The sequence below is a fragment of the Magallana gigas genome, chromosome 9 (genome assembly GCF_963853765.1).
Source record: "Magallana gigas chromosome 9, xbMagGiga1.1, whole genome shotgun sequence".
Lineage (NCBI taxonomy): Eukaryota > Metazoa > Mollusca > Bivalvia > Ostreida > Ostreidae > Magallana > Magallana gigas.
Window position 1 is genome coordinate 9,166,131 of NC_088861.1, and position 13,615 is coordinate 9,179,745.

General features: G+C 34.6%; 1 protein-coding gene across 2 annotated transcripts in view; it reads left to right on the forward strand.

Annotated features, from left to right (window-relative positions):
- The first annotated feature begins 10,022 nt into the window (after positions 1 to 10,022).
- Positions 10,023 to 13,615, forward strand: part of LOC117692238 (putative leucine-rich repeat-containing protein DDB_G0290503) — a 1,014,555-nt gene continuing 1,010,962 nt past the window's right edge. The window contains exons 1-2 of one of the 2 annotated variants that reach the window (XM_066071030.1): positions 10,023 to 10,784; positions 11,280 to 11,408. In XM_066071030.1, coding sequence (XP_065927102.1) covers positions 10,073 to 10,784; positions 11,280 to 11,408 — 841 coding nt within the window. In that variant the 5' untranslated portion in view covers positions 10,023 to 10,072. The remainder of the gene's footprint in view (positions 10,785 to 11,279; positions 11,409 to 13,615) is intronic. The other variant, XM_066071032.1, reaches the window with a different exon arrangement.

Sequence of the window (13,615 nt, forward strand, 5' to 3'; positions counted from 1 at the left end):
GTCAATCAGTGAGGCAATGTATCAGTCAATGTGTTAGTCAGTGAGGCAATGTGTCAGTCAGTCGGTCAGGAAACGTGTCAATCAATGAGTCAAGCAATGTGTCAGTCAGTGAGGCAATGTATCAGTCAATTTATCAGTCAGTGAGGCAATGTGTCAGTCAGTGAGGCAATGTGTCAGTCAGTTAGTCAGACAATGTGTCAGTCAGTCAAGCAATGTGTCAGTCAGTCAGGCAGGCAATGTGTCAGTCAGTCAGGCAATGTGTTTGTCAGTCAGGAAATGTGTCAGTCAGTGAGGCAATGTGTCAGTCAGTCAGTCGGTCAGGAAACGTGTCAATCAGTGAGTCAAGCAATGTGTCAGTCAGTGAGGCAATGTGTCAGTCAGTCGGTCAGGAAACGTGTCAATCAATGAGTCAAGCAATGTGTCAGTCAGTCAGGCAATGTATCAGTCGGTCAGTCAGACAATGTGTCAGTCAGTCAAGCAATGTGTCAGTCAGGCAGGCAATGTGTCAGTCAGGCAGGCAATGTGTCAGTCAGTGTATCAGTAAGTTTAAGTCAGCCAGACAGTCAGGCACTGTGTTAAGCAGGTAGGTAGGCAGTCAGTCAGGCAGGCAGGAAATATGTCAGCCAGGCAATGTGTTAGTCAGTCAGACATTCCTGTTTTCTACCGCACACGAAATTGCGAAGGGTATAATGTTTTTGACCCGTCCGTCAGTCAGTTCTGTTTTGTTTTGTTTGTCGTTAGAAAAAACGCAACTCCTCTTAACCCTCTGGCTGCGGCAGGGACATATATGTCCTTTTTAACGTCAATTTGTTTATGGCGTTATATGGGCGTTATATAGCGTAATTTTGTGCAATTTTGAAATAATAACAATGCTGGCTCTGAAATATTTTTTTTTAAATGTTCTCAATATATTTTATATGTTAAAGTGTTGAGTTTTTAAGGTACATGTGTGTTTATTCGTAATATAAAATAAATCCAAAAATAAAAAAATATATATACATCGCCGCTGGACTTCAATTACGAAAAACAAAGTTATTCTTTTGTGATATATTTGTATATTAAAAGGAAAACAAAGCCGAAAATATCAATTATTTAATCGAATTATAAAGCAAACACATTTAAAACAATTTAATATGACGAATAAAATGATTTTTAAATTAAATGAAAACATCAAAACTGCAATGCATGCATTAATTTAACGTAATAAAAACATTTCTTTTGAATTTATTTAATTGATTTAAACGAACAAAAGAGGCATTAAGATTTACTCAAAATTTCCTGTAAAAATGCAAATTTTACGTCATTTCAAAAAAGTACGTCATTTCAAGGGCGTTTTTGGACAAACAAACATGGATTCCGCTTCGGAAAACGAATCCGATTTTGAAGTAGTTTTTGAAGAATCTGAAACTGATGATGATGACGTTCCAGTTGTTGACCGATTATGGACAAATGTACGGTATGTTGAAAACTTTGAATACCCACATGAAATTAATCCCTTCTCTCGCCATATGCATGGGTCCTGTGAACCCTCCAGTGAATGATGCTCCACCTGTGGATTATTTCCACAACTTACAGTTCCAGACGAAGGCAGGAATCTTATTGAAATTCTTGTTGAGGAAACAAATTGATATGCAAATCAGTTTTTGTCAAATCCGCAGTACAACCCTAAGCCATTTTCAAGAACTCTAAAATGGCACGACACAAATGTTGCAGAGATGTCCGCCAACCTAGGCTTGTATCTATCAATGGGAATTGTACGAAAGCATTGAGGCATATTGGCAGGAATCTGAGCAATCATATCTTTTTCGCACTCCTGGATTTGCAGAAGTCATGACGCGGGACAGATTTCAAATTCTATCCATATTTCTTCACTGCAATAATAATTTAACACAAATGCCACGTGGAGATGAGAATTACGATCCATCACACAAATTTCGACCAATTCTTGATCTTTTAAATGAAACCTTTCAAAAGGCCTATGACTCAGCTCGGGATTTAAACATTGATGCAAGCATGGTCGGATTTAATTAAGGTACACACACACATTAACACCATAACGGTATATCAATGGCATATATGTTTGTTTTAGCAGAGTCGGACACAGGCTGCAACACTGCAATGCAGTTATATCCAGGTTACTGAATATTCAAAGTATTCAATCAACAATTTATTAAAAACATCTTTAATAATTCCATTTTCAACATTTTTAACGAATTTATCACCATGTAAAAAGTATATTTTACATGTTGAGAATATTTTTTATAGCTTTAACTTGTTGGTAAATTGACTCTTCTTGTTTCTTTTGGAATTCCTCCTGACTTTGGTGTAATGTAAATTAATGTTTATATCGAACCTCTTAACTGTAACAAAGAAAAAGAACATCAAAGTAATCAAATGTAGCTTTAGCAATCTAATTATTATTAGATGTTAAATCATATTGCAATCGCAACTTCTCGGGCCTTTCTGGCAAGCTCGAAAAAACACTTCTCGGGCCTTTCCGGCAAGCTCGGAAACACTCGGAACTACTCGGATGTCTCGCGCACTCGACATTAACATGTTTGTATGGAGCGTAGCGGAATCAGCCGAGGATTGCCGATTGGCTCGGAAAAACACCTGTGTTTTTTCGAGCTTGCCGGAAAGGGCCGAGAAGTTGCGATTGATCATATTGCTTACTAACGAGTAAGCAGACGGATCTACAGGCACGTAGCATCAGGGGGGGGGGGCAGGGGGGCCTGGCCCCCCCACGTTTTCTCGCAGCAACAAAATTTTTAAAATTTACATATAAAATAATGAATTATAAAGGAGTTGGCCCCCCCACTTTGTTGGAAGTTAGTAAAAAATTGGTATGAAAATTAGGAAATGAGAAGTCAATTTGAGTTTACCCCCCCCCCCCCCCCCCCCCCACGGATTAGCAATTTCATGATTTGGAGGGAAAAAAAATTTGTAGAGAAGAATTTTTTTTTGGAAGTATAGTTGAGTCTACCCCCCCCCCCCCCCCCCCGGATTAGGATTCTGAAGAAGATTTTTGGAAAACTTTAAATTTCCCTTTTTTTGCTTGTCAAGATTTTTTGGATGGGTCTGGCCCCCCCCACTTTCAAAAACGATGCTACGTGCCTGATCTAACATCTGATTTTAATAAGATTGAAGTTGTAGGAAATTATTCTTAAAATAATAGAAAGTGATGATTAAAGACCAATGGCGTCCATTTACATTGTACATGCATACTGGTGAATAATATAGATAATGTTATTACTTAACAATAAACAGATAAGCACATGGGAATAAATGAGAGTTTACTTCAGCAGTGGTTAGTTTAGGAATATAGAAATATTTTCTGATTGGAGAAAGTATGCATGCTAAAGATTTAGAGGGGGGGGGGGGAGTAATAAATGATATTGTTATGCTATTAACTGAACTGAATGTGGAAAATACAGCGAATGTTGGGCTAATTCCCAAGAAATCTCGATAAGGAAAATACCGAATATTGTACAAATTCGGCGGTTATAATTTTCTGTGTTGATTCCTTTTATGGATGTTTTCATTTAACGTTTCACCTTTTTTAATACTCAAAGTTAAGAAAATTTACGTTTCCCCCTTCTTGTTTTACATCTTCTCAACAAAACTGGTTATCAACTTGGATCTTTTATATACGTTAGAGATATAATGGCGTTTAGCTTGCTTTCCTGTCTGTATTAACTGCTACGGAACACTGGTATACTTTACATACGCTTTAAATCTTTTATATCATACAATGTTTATGAACCAACTAACAGAGTTTGTTGTCCAATCAAAAACCCTTAATGTATTTACTGTAAATAATTTGTCAATAGGTAGACAGGGTGGTGTAGCTAGGAGTGTCCACGGTGTATGGTATGAGGTGGTGATGCAACTGATGGAACCATATTTGTACAGATATCACCACCTCGTGTGTGACAACTATTTCACGAGCCCGGCTCTCTGCTCTTCCCTCTTTGATAAAGACACCCTACATGACTGGCACTATCAGGGTCTACAGAAAAGGGATGCCAAAGTCTTTAAAGAATTTAAAGTTGCAGCGTGGAGAGTCACTAGTAAAGCAAAGCAGACCCATTATGGCACTTTGTTATGGTGATATGAAAAACGTAACATTTATGTCCACGCTATCCCAGCCCATGTAAATTTATACTATAAATCATTAGATGATTCTGGTGATTTTAAAGAGTAAAATAATTAATCAAATTTATAATTCATTATAAAACAGCTTCATACGCATTCCATTCATACATAAAACTGTTCCAATAAAGGAAATTAATGTGAGTATATATATATTACAGCGTTATTGCGACACAGAATGCCCGGGGAGTTGAAATCCAAATGCATGTACAACCAAAAGATGGGTGGTGTCGACCTGTCCGACAAAAGTTTGGAGCTCTATGATCCTGACATAAGGTCCAACAAAATGTGGAAACGGGTCCTGTTAAACCCCCTTTTGAGAGTCATTTGTAAGTTTCATACTACAAATCAATTTTTTAAAGCAAAATAAAGAATCACTGGACTAACACCTGAATTAAAAGCCCGCAACAATCTATACACTGTATGTATATCCATTATAAGTTAAACATAATCCCATGTTCTCAAACTGCTATTATAAGAACAGTTTAGTGATAAAAGGTTTTTAGAATGTGGTGTAGGGGCGTAAAAGTTTGGAGCTCTATGATCCTGACATAAGGTCCAACAAAATGTGGAAACGGGTCCTGTTAAACCTCCTTTTGAGAGTCATTTGTAGGTTTCATACTACAAATCAATTTTTTAAAGCAAAATAAAGAATCACTGGACTAACACCTGAATTAAAAGCCCGCAACAATCTATACACTGTATGTATATCCATTATAAGTTAAACATAATCCCATGTTCTCAAACTGCTATTATAAGAACAGTTTAGTGATAAAAGGTTTTTAGAATGTGGTGTAGGGGCGTAAAATCCGTGAATCTAAGAGAATCTTGAAAGCATTACCTACATGTATCAATATACGGGGGGACTCAAAAGTCATCAGGCGACATGTGCATGGACTCAGTTAAATGTGACAGAGCAAACCAAATCTAAGGCATCGTTTTCCTTAGCAAGACTCAATTTCCATCCATCAATCAAAACTCCTTTCTGTCTTTAAAAACGTATAAGGTTTTTTTTACTTATGGGACAATAGTTTCAATTTTGCAACCTTGTATGATTGTTACCAAATCACTTTTATATGTTATTATCATGCAGGTACTAGGATACAATTGAAAGCCTGTTAGTATATTAATACATTTCATGTTTTTTGACTTTCTGCTGAACTTATTCCGTCCCAAAATTCAGCTATACAAATTGATGAGGCATGTTTTATATCATACATGTATTTGTTTTTCTCGACATATATACATGTACCAATAGTGTTAAAATTACATCTTCATTTTAATTCATCAATATACAATACAATGCACTCTCAACCATAATTGAAGAATGTAAGTTGAAATTTTCTGAGGTTTTCGGACAGAACTCCTGCAAAGAGAAAAAGGTATTTAAAAATTTAACATTCAAATATAAAGTATTTGTTTATAAGTATATATAAGTATAGCGTGGAGCGTGAGAAGAGATATATTAATCAACCAAATTCAAGGGTTACTTGATAAAGTGCTCTTATAATTCATTGATCAATCTATCTATATATATCTACTGTATACAGAAAAATATTCGCCCCCGTTTTATTTTCGCCCTTTTGCCCTCGTTTTTAGCGTTGTTCCAAGTTATTTCTTTAGTACAAAAGCGAATCTGGGCGAATTTAAGAAACCATTTACAAGTGTAGATTGGCGCAAATAACACAGAGCGAAAATAACCCTCTATCTATCTATCTATCTATCTATCTATCTATCTATCTATCTATCTATCTATCTATCTATCTATCTATCTATCTATCTATCCATCTATCCATCTATCTATCTATCTATTTATTTGTTTATCTATCTATCTATTTATTTATCTTTTTATCTATCTATCCCTTACATTTTTCCATTATCAAATGGGTTGTTATAATTTAATAGCATTTTGATTATCGAATCTTTATATTAATGTAATGAAGTTTGTCTTGTGAAGACTTCAAAACCGAATTCTTTTTTAAAAAAGAATTATCGACAGTTTAAATGTGACGAGTGATGTACCTTAATCAATTAATTGTAGTTTAAAATTAAAAATATTTAAAAAAAAAAAAATAACACAATAGACTTTTCTCTTGGTAGTGTTCTCGTTATATGGAGACCTGTGTGCCTGACCGGTACGAATGTTGTGGAGAGCTTACATGTCGCAACATTCTACGCGACTTCTGTCTCTACCCACTGGAACAGTGCACACTGGCGTCGGAAGCAAATTGACAGTGGGGGGGGGGGGGGGGGGGGCTAGACTAATCCTCAGAAATAATGAGGAAAAAAACATTTCCAAAATCAAAGTAAAGTAGTTATAAGCATCATTTGATAGGCTAACGTGGTAGTGCGCATTTTTTTTATTACATACTAAATTTGCTTAATGCTTGTTACTGTCATTGATCGATTCAATGTATTTGAAATGTTTCAAACTGTAAATTCGATTTATATCAGGAATATTGAGAGAGAGAGAGAGAGAGAGAGAGAGAGAGAGAGAGAGAGAGAGATTATCAAAATGATTACAAATTAATGCCATATTATCCTCTTTTTCCAAGGAAGAAAAGCAATATTTGAGCATTTAAAGAAAATAAACTAAATGACCTTTAATAAGATTTAGATTCTGGGTAACCTTATTCTTAAATCAAAGTACTGAAGTTAAAAATCAACGATATGTTTTTTTTTTTGCAAGGCAAGTAGTTTCTAATCTTTATTTGAATTACGTACAAATTAATTATATGAATTCTCAGACTTTTCCGACAAGAATTTTGAGAAAATCCCATATGAATCATGTTGTGATAGGTAAAGATAGAATTAATTCCATCAAATTATGTATGTTATCGAAATATTTCTGAAAAATTGTATGGAGCCAAGCAATATTGAACTCTAGTTTCGTTTGACCCGACGCTCAGCTGTCGTCGCTAATCTCCGACAAGCAAGAGAGACTCTCTGCTTGTCGTAGATTTACGGAGACAGCCGAGCGTTGGGTTGAACAAGACTTTATTGAACTCTGGCGTAGGAATACATACAACTACAAACAATATCTAAATTGTTCGTATTATTTCAAATCTGACTATTTTCAAGGTATTAATAATAAGTTCCTTGAAAGGCAATGCTTCAGCATTTATTACATCGAATTTATCAATTATTTTCAAGAACTAAGTCGTGACAGCGGCGATGATTTGTGCTGAGGTAAAAACACTGTTTCACTTCCGATTTGCCAGAGTAACTACATAGATGAGTTGATTAAAATCAACTCCCAAAAATCATGTATAGCACGTATTTAAAAGTGATAATTTGTCTCTCTCAAAAGTCAAATTTGTCAACAAGTAACCTCTACCAGTCGTGCAAATTGTTCCTCAACTAAAATGAATCTATACACATCAAAACTAATATTGTGCAGTAAGAGTAAGTTGCTATGCAATAATTATTGAAATAGAATAAACGAAGCGCAATTTATGGTATATAAAACAATGTGTTATTAATGAAAGTAAAATAAATATTTTATTTTCAAACTGGGATGAATTGAATGAAAACTTAATTTGCGTGTATTTTTAGTAGGCGATTCTTTTCTTTGAAGATATTAATATAATTCCTTGAAAAGTATGTTTATAGCGAGCGCAGCTCGCCGGCGCGCAGCGCCGGCTAGCGAAGCGAGCTCTAAGAACCAGTGTGCGCGGGAAAAAGAACGAGCTAAACCTACAGTTCATCAAACAAATTTTTTTGTCTACGTCCCATAATGCTCTCTAATGTTTTCACCCGTGGTGCTATGCCAAAAATGGCCGACTTTTAACTCGTAATTTACGGTGACTTAAAGTTTGAAGACACGTTTTGAGTACCGCATATGCTTTGGCGAGACTCAAAAGATTTGTTACATGGTTCCATACCTTCGTAATGAGTCAAGAAACGTAAACAAAGACGAACAAAGTCATGGATGACGTCACAGTGCACTCGCGCCATATTTCCCGCGATAAAATTAGAGGTGGATCAAACATCTGTAATGAGTGTACTGGCTATTTCAGTAAAGTCTGTGATACCTGCCTCCTTGACATATGATTTGTTTTTAATCTTTTTTAATATAGAGATTTTATATATATATACTAGCAAGAGCCATACTTTACTGTCATATCGATCCATTTTTAAGCTAATTGTGCATGCATGTACAGTAGGCAGGTATAAGTATGTGAGTATGGAGGAAATTAACAATAGGACATTTTGAACTAAATAAAAAGGAATAAAATGAAACAATAAACAGGTAAAAAAAATTATGTAGATATTGCATATAGTCAGACCATTAAATTTAAAAGTGGGAAATTACACACCTACAAACAGGTAACGGTCTCTCTCTCTCTCTCTCTCTCTCTCTCTCTCTCTCTCTCTCTCTCTCTCTCTCTCTCTCTCTCTCTCTCTCTCTCTCTCTCTCTCTCTCTCTCTCTCTCTCTGGGTAGGGGGTTGCGCTGTATGTATCATGACCATTGAAATTAGTACCTTTGGCATACTCATTGTAGAGCAATACTCTCAAAAAAATTTTGACGTTCGTTGATACCTAAATAAAACTATAAGTTGACAATGATGCAAGGTATGTGTAATTCTTGCTGCGCTCGCCAGAACGGTAGCACCGTAAAACATATTATATAAATACTTTTTTTGTTTAGAGAAGCGTCGTTTGCTAACTCTTCAATGTAGCCGAAATTCTAAATGTACCACTTCACTGTCAACTGTCACATATTAATGTTGAAATGTTCTACAAAAAAGTAGAAAATGTGCATTAGCAATGCTTCCTGTAAGACAAACACAAAACATCAAACGCTGACAAAAACCCGGACACGTCTACAATAAGTATACTAAACTGAAACAAAAATGTAGACGTTTTACGTCATACATTCCATTACAAAAGCACCATTAACATTGTTTGCGTCAGACGACCATCGCCTGAAAGACGTATGAGAATTAACAGATGATCTTAAACATCAGTCAAACCAAGCAAAGTGTATTTTTAGGGTCTTCCGTTTCCAACGGAAGACCCTCTTGTTTTTCTTCGGTTTCTTTTTATTGTTATTTTATTTTTTATTTTTTTTCTGACTCCTTCTCGGCTTTATATCTCAAAAAGTTTTCATCCGATTTCAATGAAATTTTCAGGGCTTTTGTAAAGTAACCGTGCCTCAAAGATTTTAAAGTTTCAGCATTTACGTCACTTCCGTTCAAATTTGGCGGCCATTTTTAAATTTTAAAAAAGTGATTTTGTCCGGAAGAAATCTCCGTTAACTTTAAAGATAGAGCTTTGAAATTTTTACTGATGATGGATGTTCAATTCTATAATGTACTGGGGGGTTTAAAATTTTGTTCATAAATTTTGCTCAAAATCGGAAGCAGTTCCAATTTTTGGAAATTTTCATTTTTTTGAACAAAATAAGACAATACTACAGTCCTATAGAACTTGCCATGGTGAATTCAAATCGGAAATCCGTTTGAAAATCAAACAATTACAGAGATATCGGGGTTTAAAAATTGATTTTTCCGGAAATTTTGATTCCGCGTCCTTGGTTTAAAAAATAGCGTAATGTTTGAAGTAAAATTAATTCGTACCAAAAATAGTTGTTAAGTCGTGCTTGAACACATTTGGATTTTTTTGGTCAAGTTTCTTGAAATCAGAAAGGTTTTTGTTAATTATTCGGATTTTGTTAAGTTGTACCACGAATAATTCGATTTTTTTCATATTTTTATTTAAGTTACTTTTGTTGTTGGTTGGTTTAAGAGCTCTGCTTCTTACAGGAACTTCCGGCTTTAATTCCGACATTAACGGAAGACCCACTCGTTGCTTTGCAACGAGCTTTGCTCTAGTTTATACTTATATTGATAAGACGTCTTATAAACGTCCGAATCTTCTTGCCTGTTTGCAGCACCTAAATAACAAAGCCGAACAATGGAATTGGTTTTTATTTTAGTGATATGGGTTGGTTTTATTTGGGCGAAGGCAGATTCTTCGCGTCTTACTGACAACAACAAGACAACAACATTACAGGAAAACAAAACACCGGATTGTTACGAAATAAGCTTCCTACGACAGATGATTAACCAAGAGACCGTTATCCGCCTCGCTTTGGTCAAGAATGTCCATGCTTTGGTAAATGACATTAGCATTTTGAAAGAAAGTTTTGCGGCAAGTGAAACAAAAATATCAGAACTACAGCGGACGGTTGATGCATTAAACATTCAGGTTAATTCTCTTCAGCAGGAAAATGGCCAGCTAAAGAAAAGTAGCCTAATCAGTCAGGCCAAGAGCATGGAGCTGGAAACGAAATTTCAGAACGTTAGTGACAACGTTAGTGCTCTGCACGGACAGCTGAACGTCATTCGAAAAGAATCAGACGACAAAAGACAAGAAGTGTTTAACAAAACAAACGCTGTTCTCGATGATATCAAAATAGAAGTGCGATACCTCTCGGTCACCTTGTTGGATTTCAAGGAACGCACGGAAATTGAAAATGAATCGAGAGACAAGAAATACTCTGAACTTGAACGCCATTCGAACACATCAATTGAAAGTTTGAAAGTTAAAAATTCTTTAACAAAGGAGTTTGGTAATCTTAAATCATTTGTACAGAATCTACAGGACTCCCAAACAGAAATAACAGGTATTTACAGAAATAACAGGTATTTACATGCATCTATGTTTTAAAAATTTATCTCATGGATATTTAAGGTGACCGCCAAAGTTAATTGAAAATTCTTTCTTTGTTTCAATTGTTTTTATTTTATTTATTTTAATGTTGATACTTATATAATAATTAAAACACCAAAGATTTTCAATTCCAATGTCAATGCCTTGATTTAAAAAAATCAAAGGTTGTTTTCGTTTCGTTCCTCCTGCGAAGCGAAATCAATGCGTCGTCATTGAATCAGCAGGCTTAAAATAAAAAACAACACAACTGATTTTTATTCGTGCTTTTTACAATGCATGTACATGTAGTGTTGTAGGAACCTCTGGTTTCACAAATTATCATAGGTCATTTATTTTACATCACATAAAAGACAAACTTGTTATAGTAAATAAATCTATACTTGAATGTTTTAATGTTTCAATACAAAATCATGTATTAGATTACAATGTATAATTATAATGTTTCCAGAAAACATCAACAGAGCAGTTGCCAGGTTTGATGTACAGTTCACACTGTCGGAACATACGCAACACAACTTCTCATCCGCTTTAGCGTCTTTGGAAACAGCTCAAACAAAGTTGTCAAAATCAATCGATGGTGAGATATACAGTAAAACACGCTTATAACGAAGTGTCAGGGACGGGCGACTTCGTTATAAACGTAATTCGTTATATCCTTCAAATTTACATCAAGTAATAAAGTCTCAGGGAATGAAAACCACTTCGCTCTAAGCGTCAATTAATTATAAGCGTGTTCGCTATAACCTTGTTTTACTGTATTTACTTTTAAACAAATCTTGTTATTTCTTTATTTACATTATTTTTTTGTGTTTTTGTCTGTGATAATACTACGAATTGATTTTGTAATGTATAAACACTATGCCGGATAATCATGCCAATGCGTAAGTGGCATTTTTGCACCCGCTTAAGATGCATTTTGGTAAAAATCCATATATACCAAATAAAAGACCATTGTGTAAAGAGTATATTACAACTTTTGTTTTCAGAGTGATTTACTATACATGTAAGATATTTACCTTCATAATTTATTTCCCATCGGAAGCTAAAAATTCCCGTTGAAGAAATAAATATAGATATTGAAAATCCAATAAAAACCCAATAGCAATTATATTTCCTATATATAGGAGAAAAATAATTCGTGCAGAAATTTGATTCAGACAGATAGTTTTCCTAAAGGAAATTAAGATTTCCTATCGGATTTCAAAATCCTATCGAAGTTTTGTTCAAATCCTATTAAATTTAAATTCCATTGGGGAGTCTTTCATTCAGGTAGGAAATTACAAATAGCCGATAGGATATATGGTTTTCCTAAGGGCAAAACGTTTTCCTGAAGTTTATTTCTTAAGGTGGTATGTTTCAATCATACCTCTTTTTAAGTTTGTATGGGACATATGTCGATATTAATGTGCATTATAATAAAACGACTTTAGAATTCTCAAAATTCACAATATTTAACCAAAAATAACGTTTTGAGATTTTTTTTGAAAGGTAAAATTTTTACAATCGTTTGCAGGATTCAAACTCATGACTTACGGATTCGTAGTAAAACCTCTAACCCACCGGGCTACGCTGTTATGTGATGATTTTGGAAACAAAACTATTTATAAACTATTTATAAAATCACACTTGATTTCATTGTTTATTTTGATATATATTATATCACAACATGGAGGCGTCCCATACCACCAGGTAATAAAGGTAATTAAAGGTAATGTATCTCACCTGAAAGGCGAGATACATTAATAAAATAGGTGGTTATAAATATAATATAAATAACAATTCTCCGTAAAATATCAAAAATTTAAAAAACACTAGAAAAACATTCTCTATAATCTTTTCAGCAGTGGGTATATAATAAAAAAATGAATTTGAACGTGAACTCACTCTGCAAACTAAAGGATATTACGATGCATGCATGCGTGCTTAAAGACAGCAAAGCTAATGTGATTTTATTAATATTCATGGGCAGCAATTTACGTTGAATTAATGGAAAATTATACCCTCAATGATCAATACTTAATGCGTATTTTGATTTACAAATCAATATATAAAATGTGTTATTAGAATATTGCATTTTAATGAACATTTAATTTTGTGAATCAACTTAACAACGAAATCAAAGAAAATCGGTATTAAACGAATATTGTTGACATAACAGAATATAAAGCAATTTGTTTATTGTAGATAAGAATAAGCACCATGCGTTTACAGCGGGTATATCATCAAGTAACTATGGTTGGACAGGAAGCACTCTAGTGTTCCCCCTAGTAATATACAGTGAAGGAACAGGCTACAACCCCAGTACTGGTATCTTTACAGCGCCGACAGCAGGGACATATGTGTTCTATGTCTCTGTCCAGTCTGCCTATCAAAAAGACATATGGTTAGACATAGTTTTGAATGGATCCAGTACGGTCAGGGCCATGGCTTCTTACAACAGTGGGAGCAGCGTTAGAATTAACCAGACCGGAACCAACCTGGTTATCTTACATCTACAAACCGGTGACAGAGTGTGGGTCAAACGGTTCGCTGGTACCGGTTACGCTAGTCATGATATTCCCATTACAACGTTCTCTGGATTTAAACTAAACTAGATGTGATAATTACCGTTTATAAAGCAAAAAAACTTGTTTGAATATTTTTAAATCAAAAACTTGAACAGCACAGTTATTGTTCAATTTAAAGACTTTGACATTCAAGTATTTTGTTTTGTTATTATAATACATATATTTATAGAATTTTCATACAGCATTTTGAATATATGTAAAATTTTTAGAAATTAAC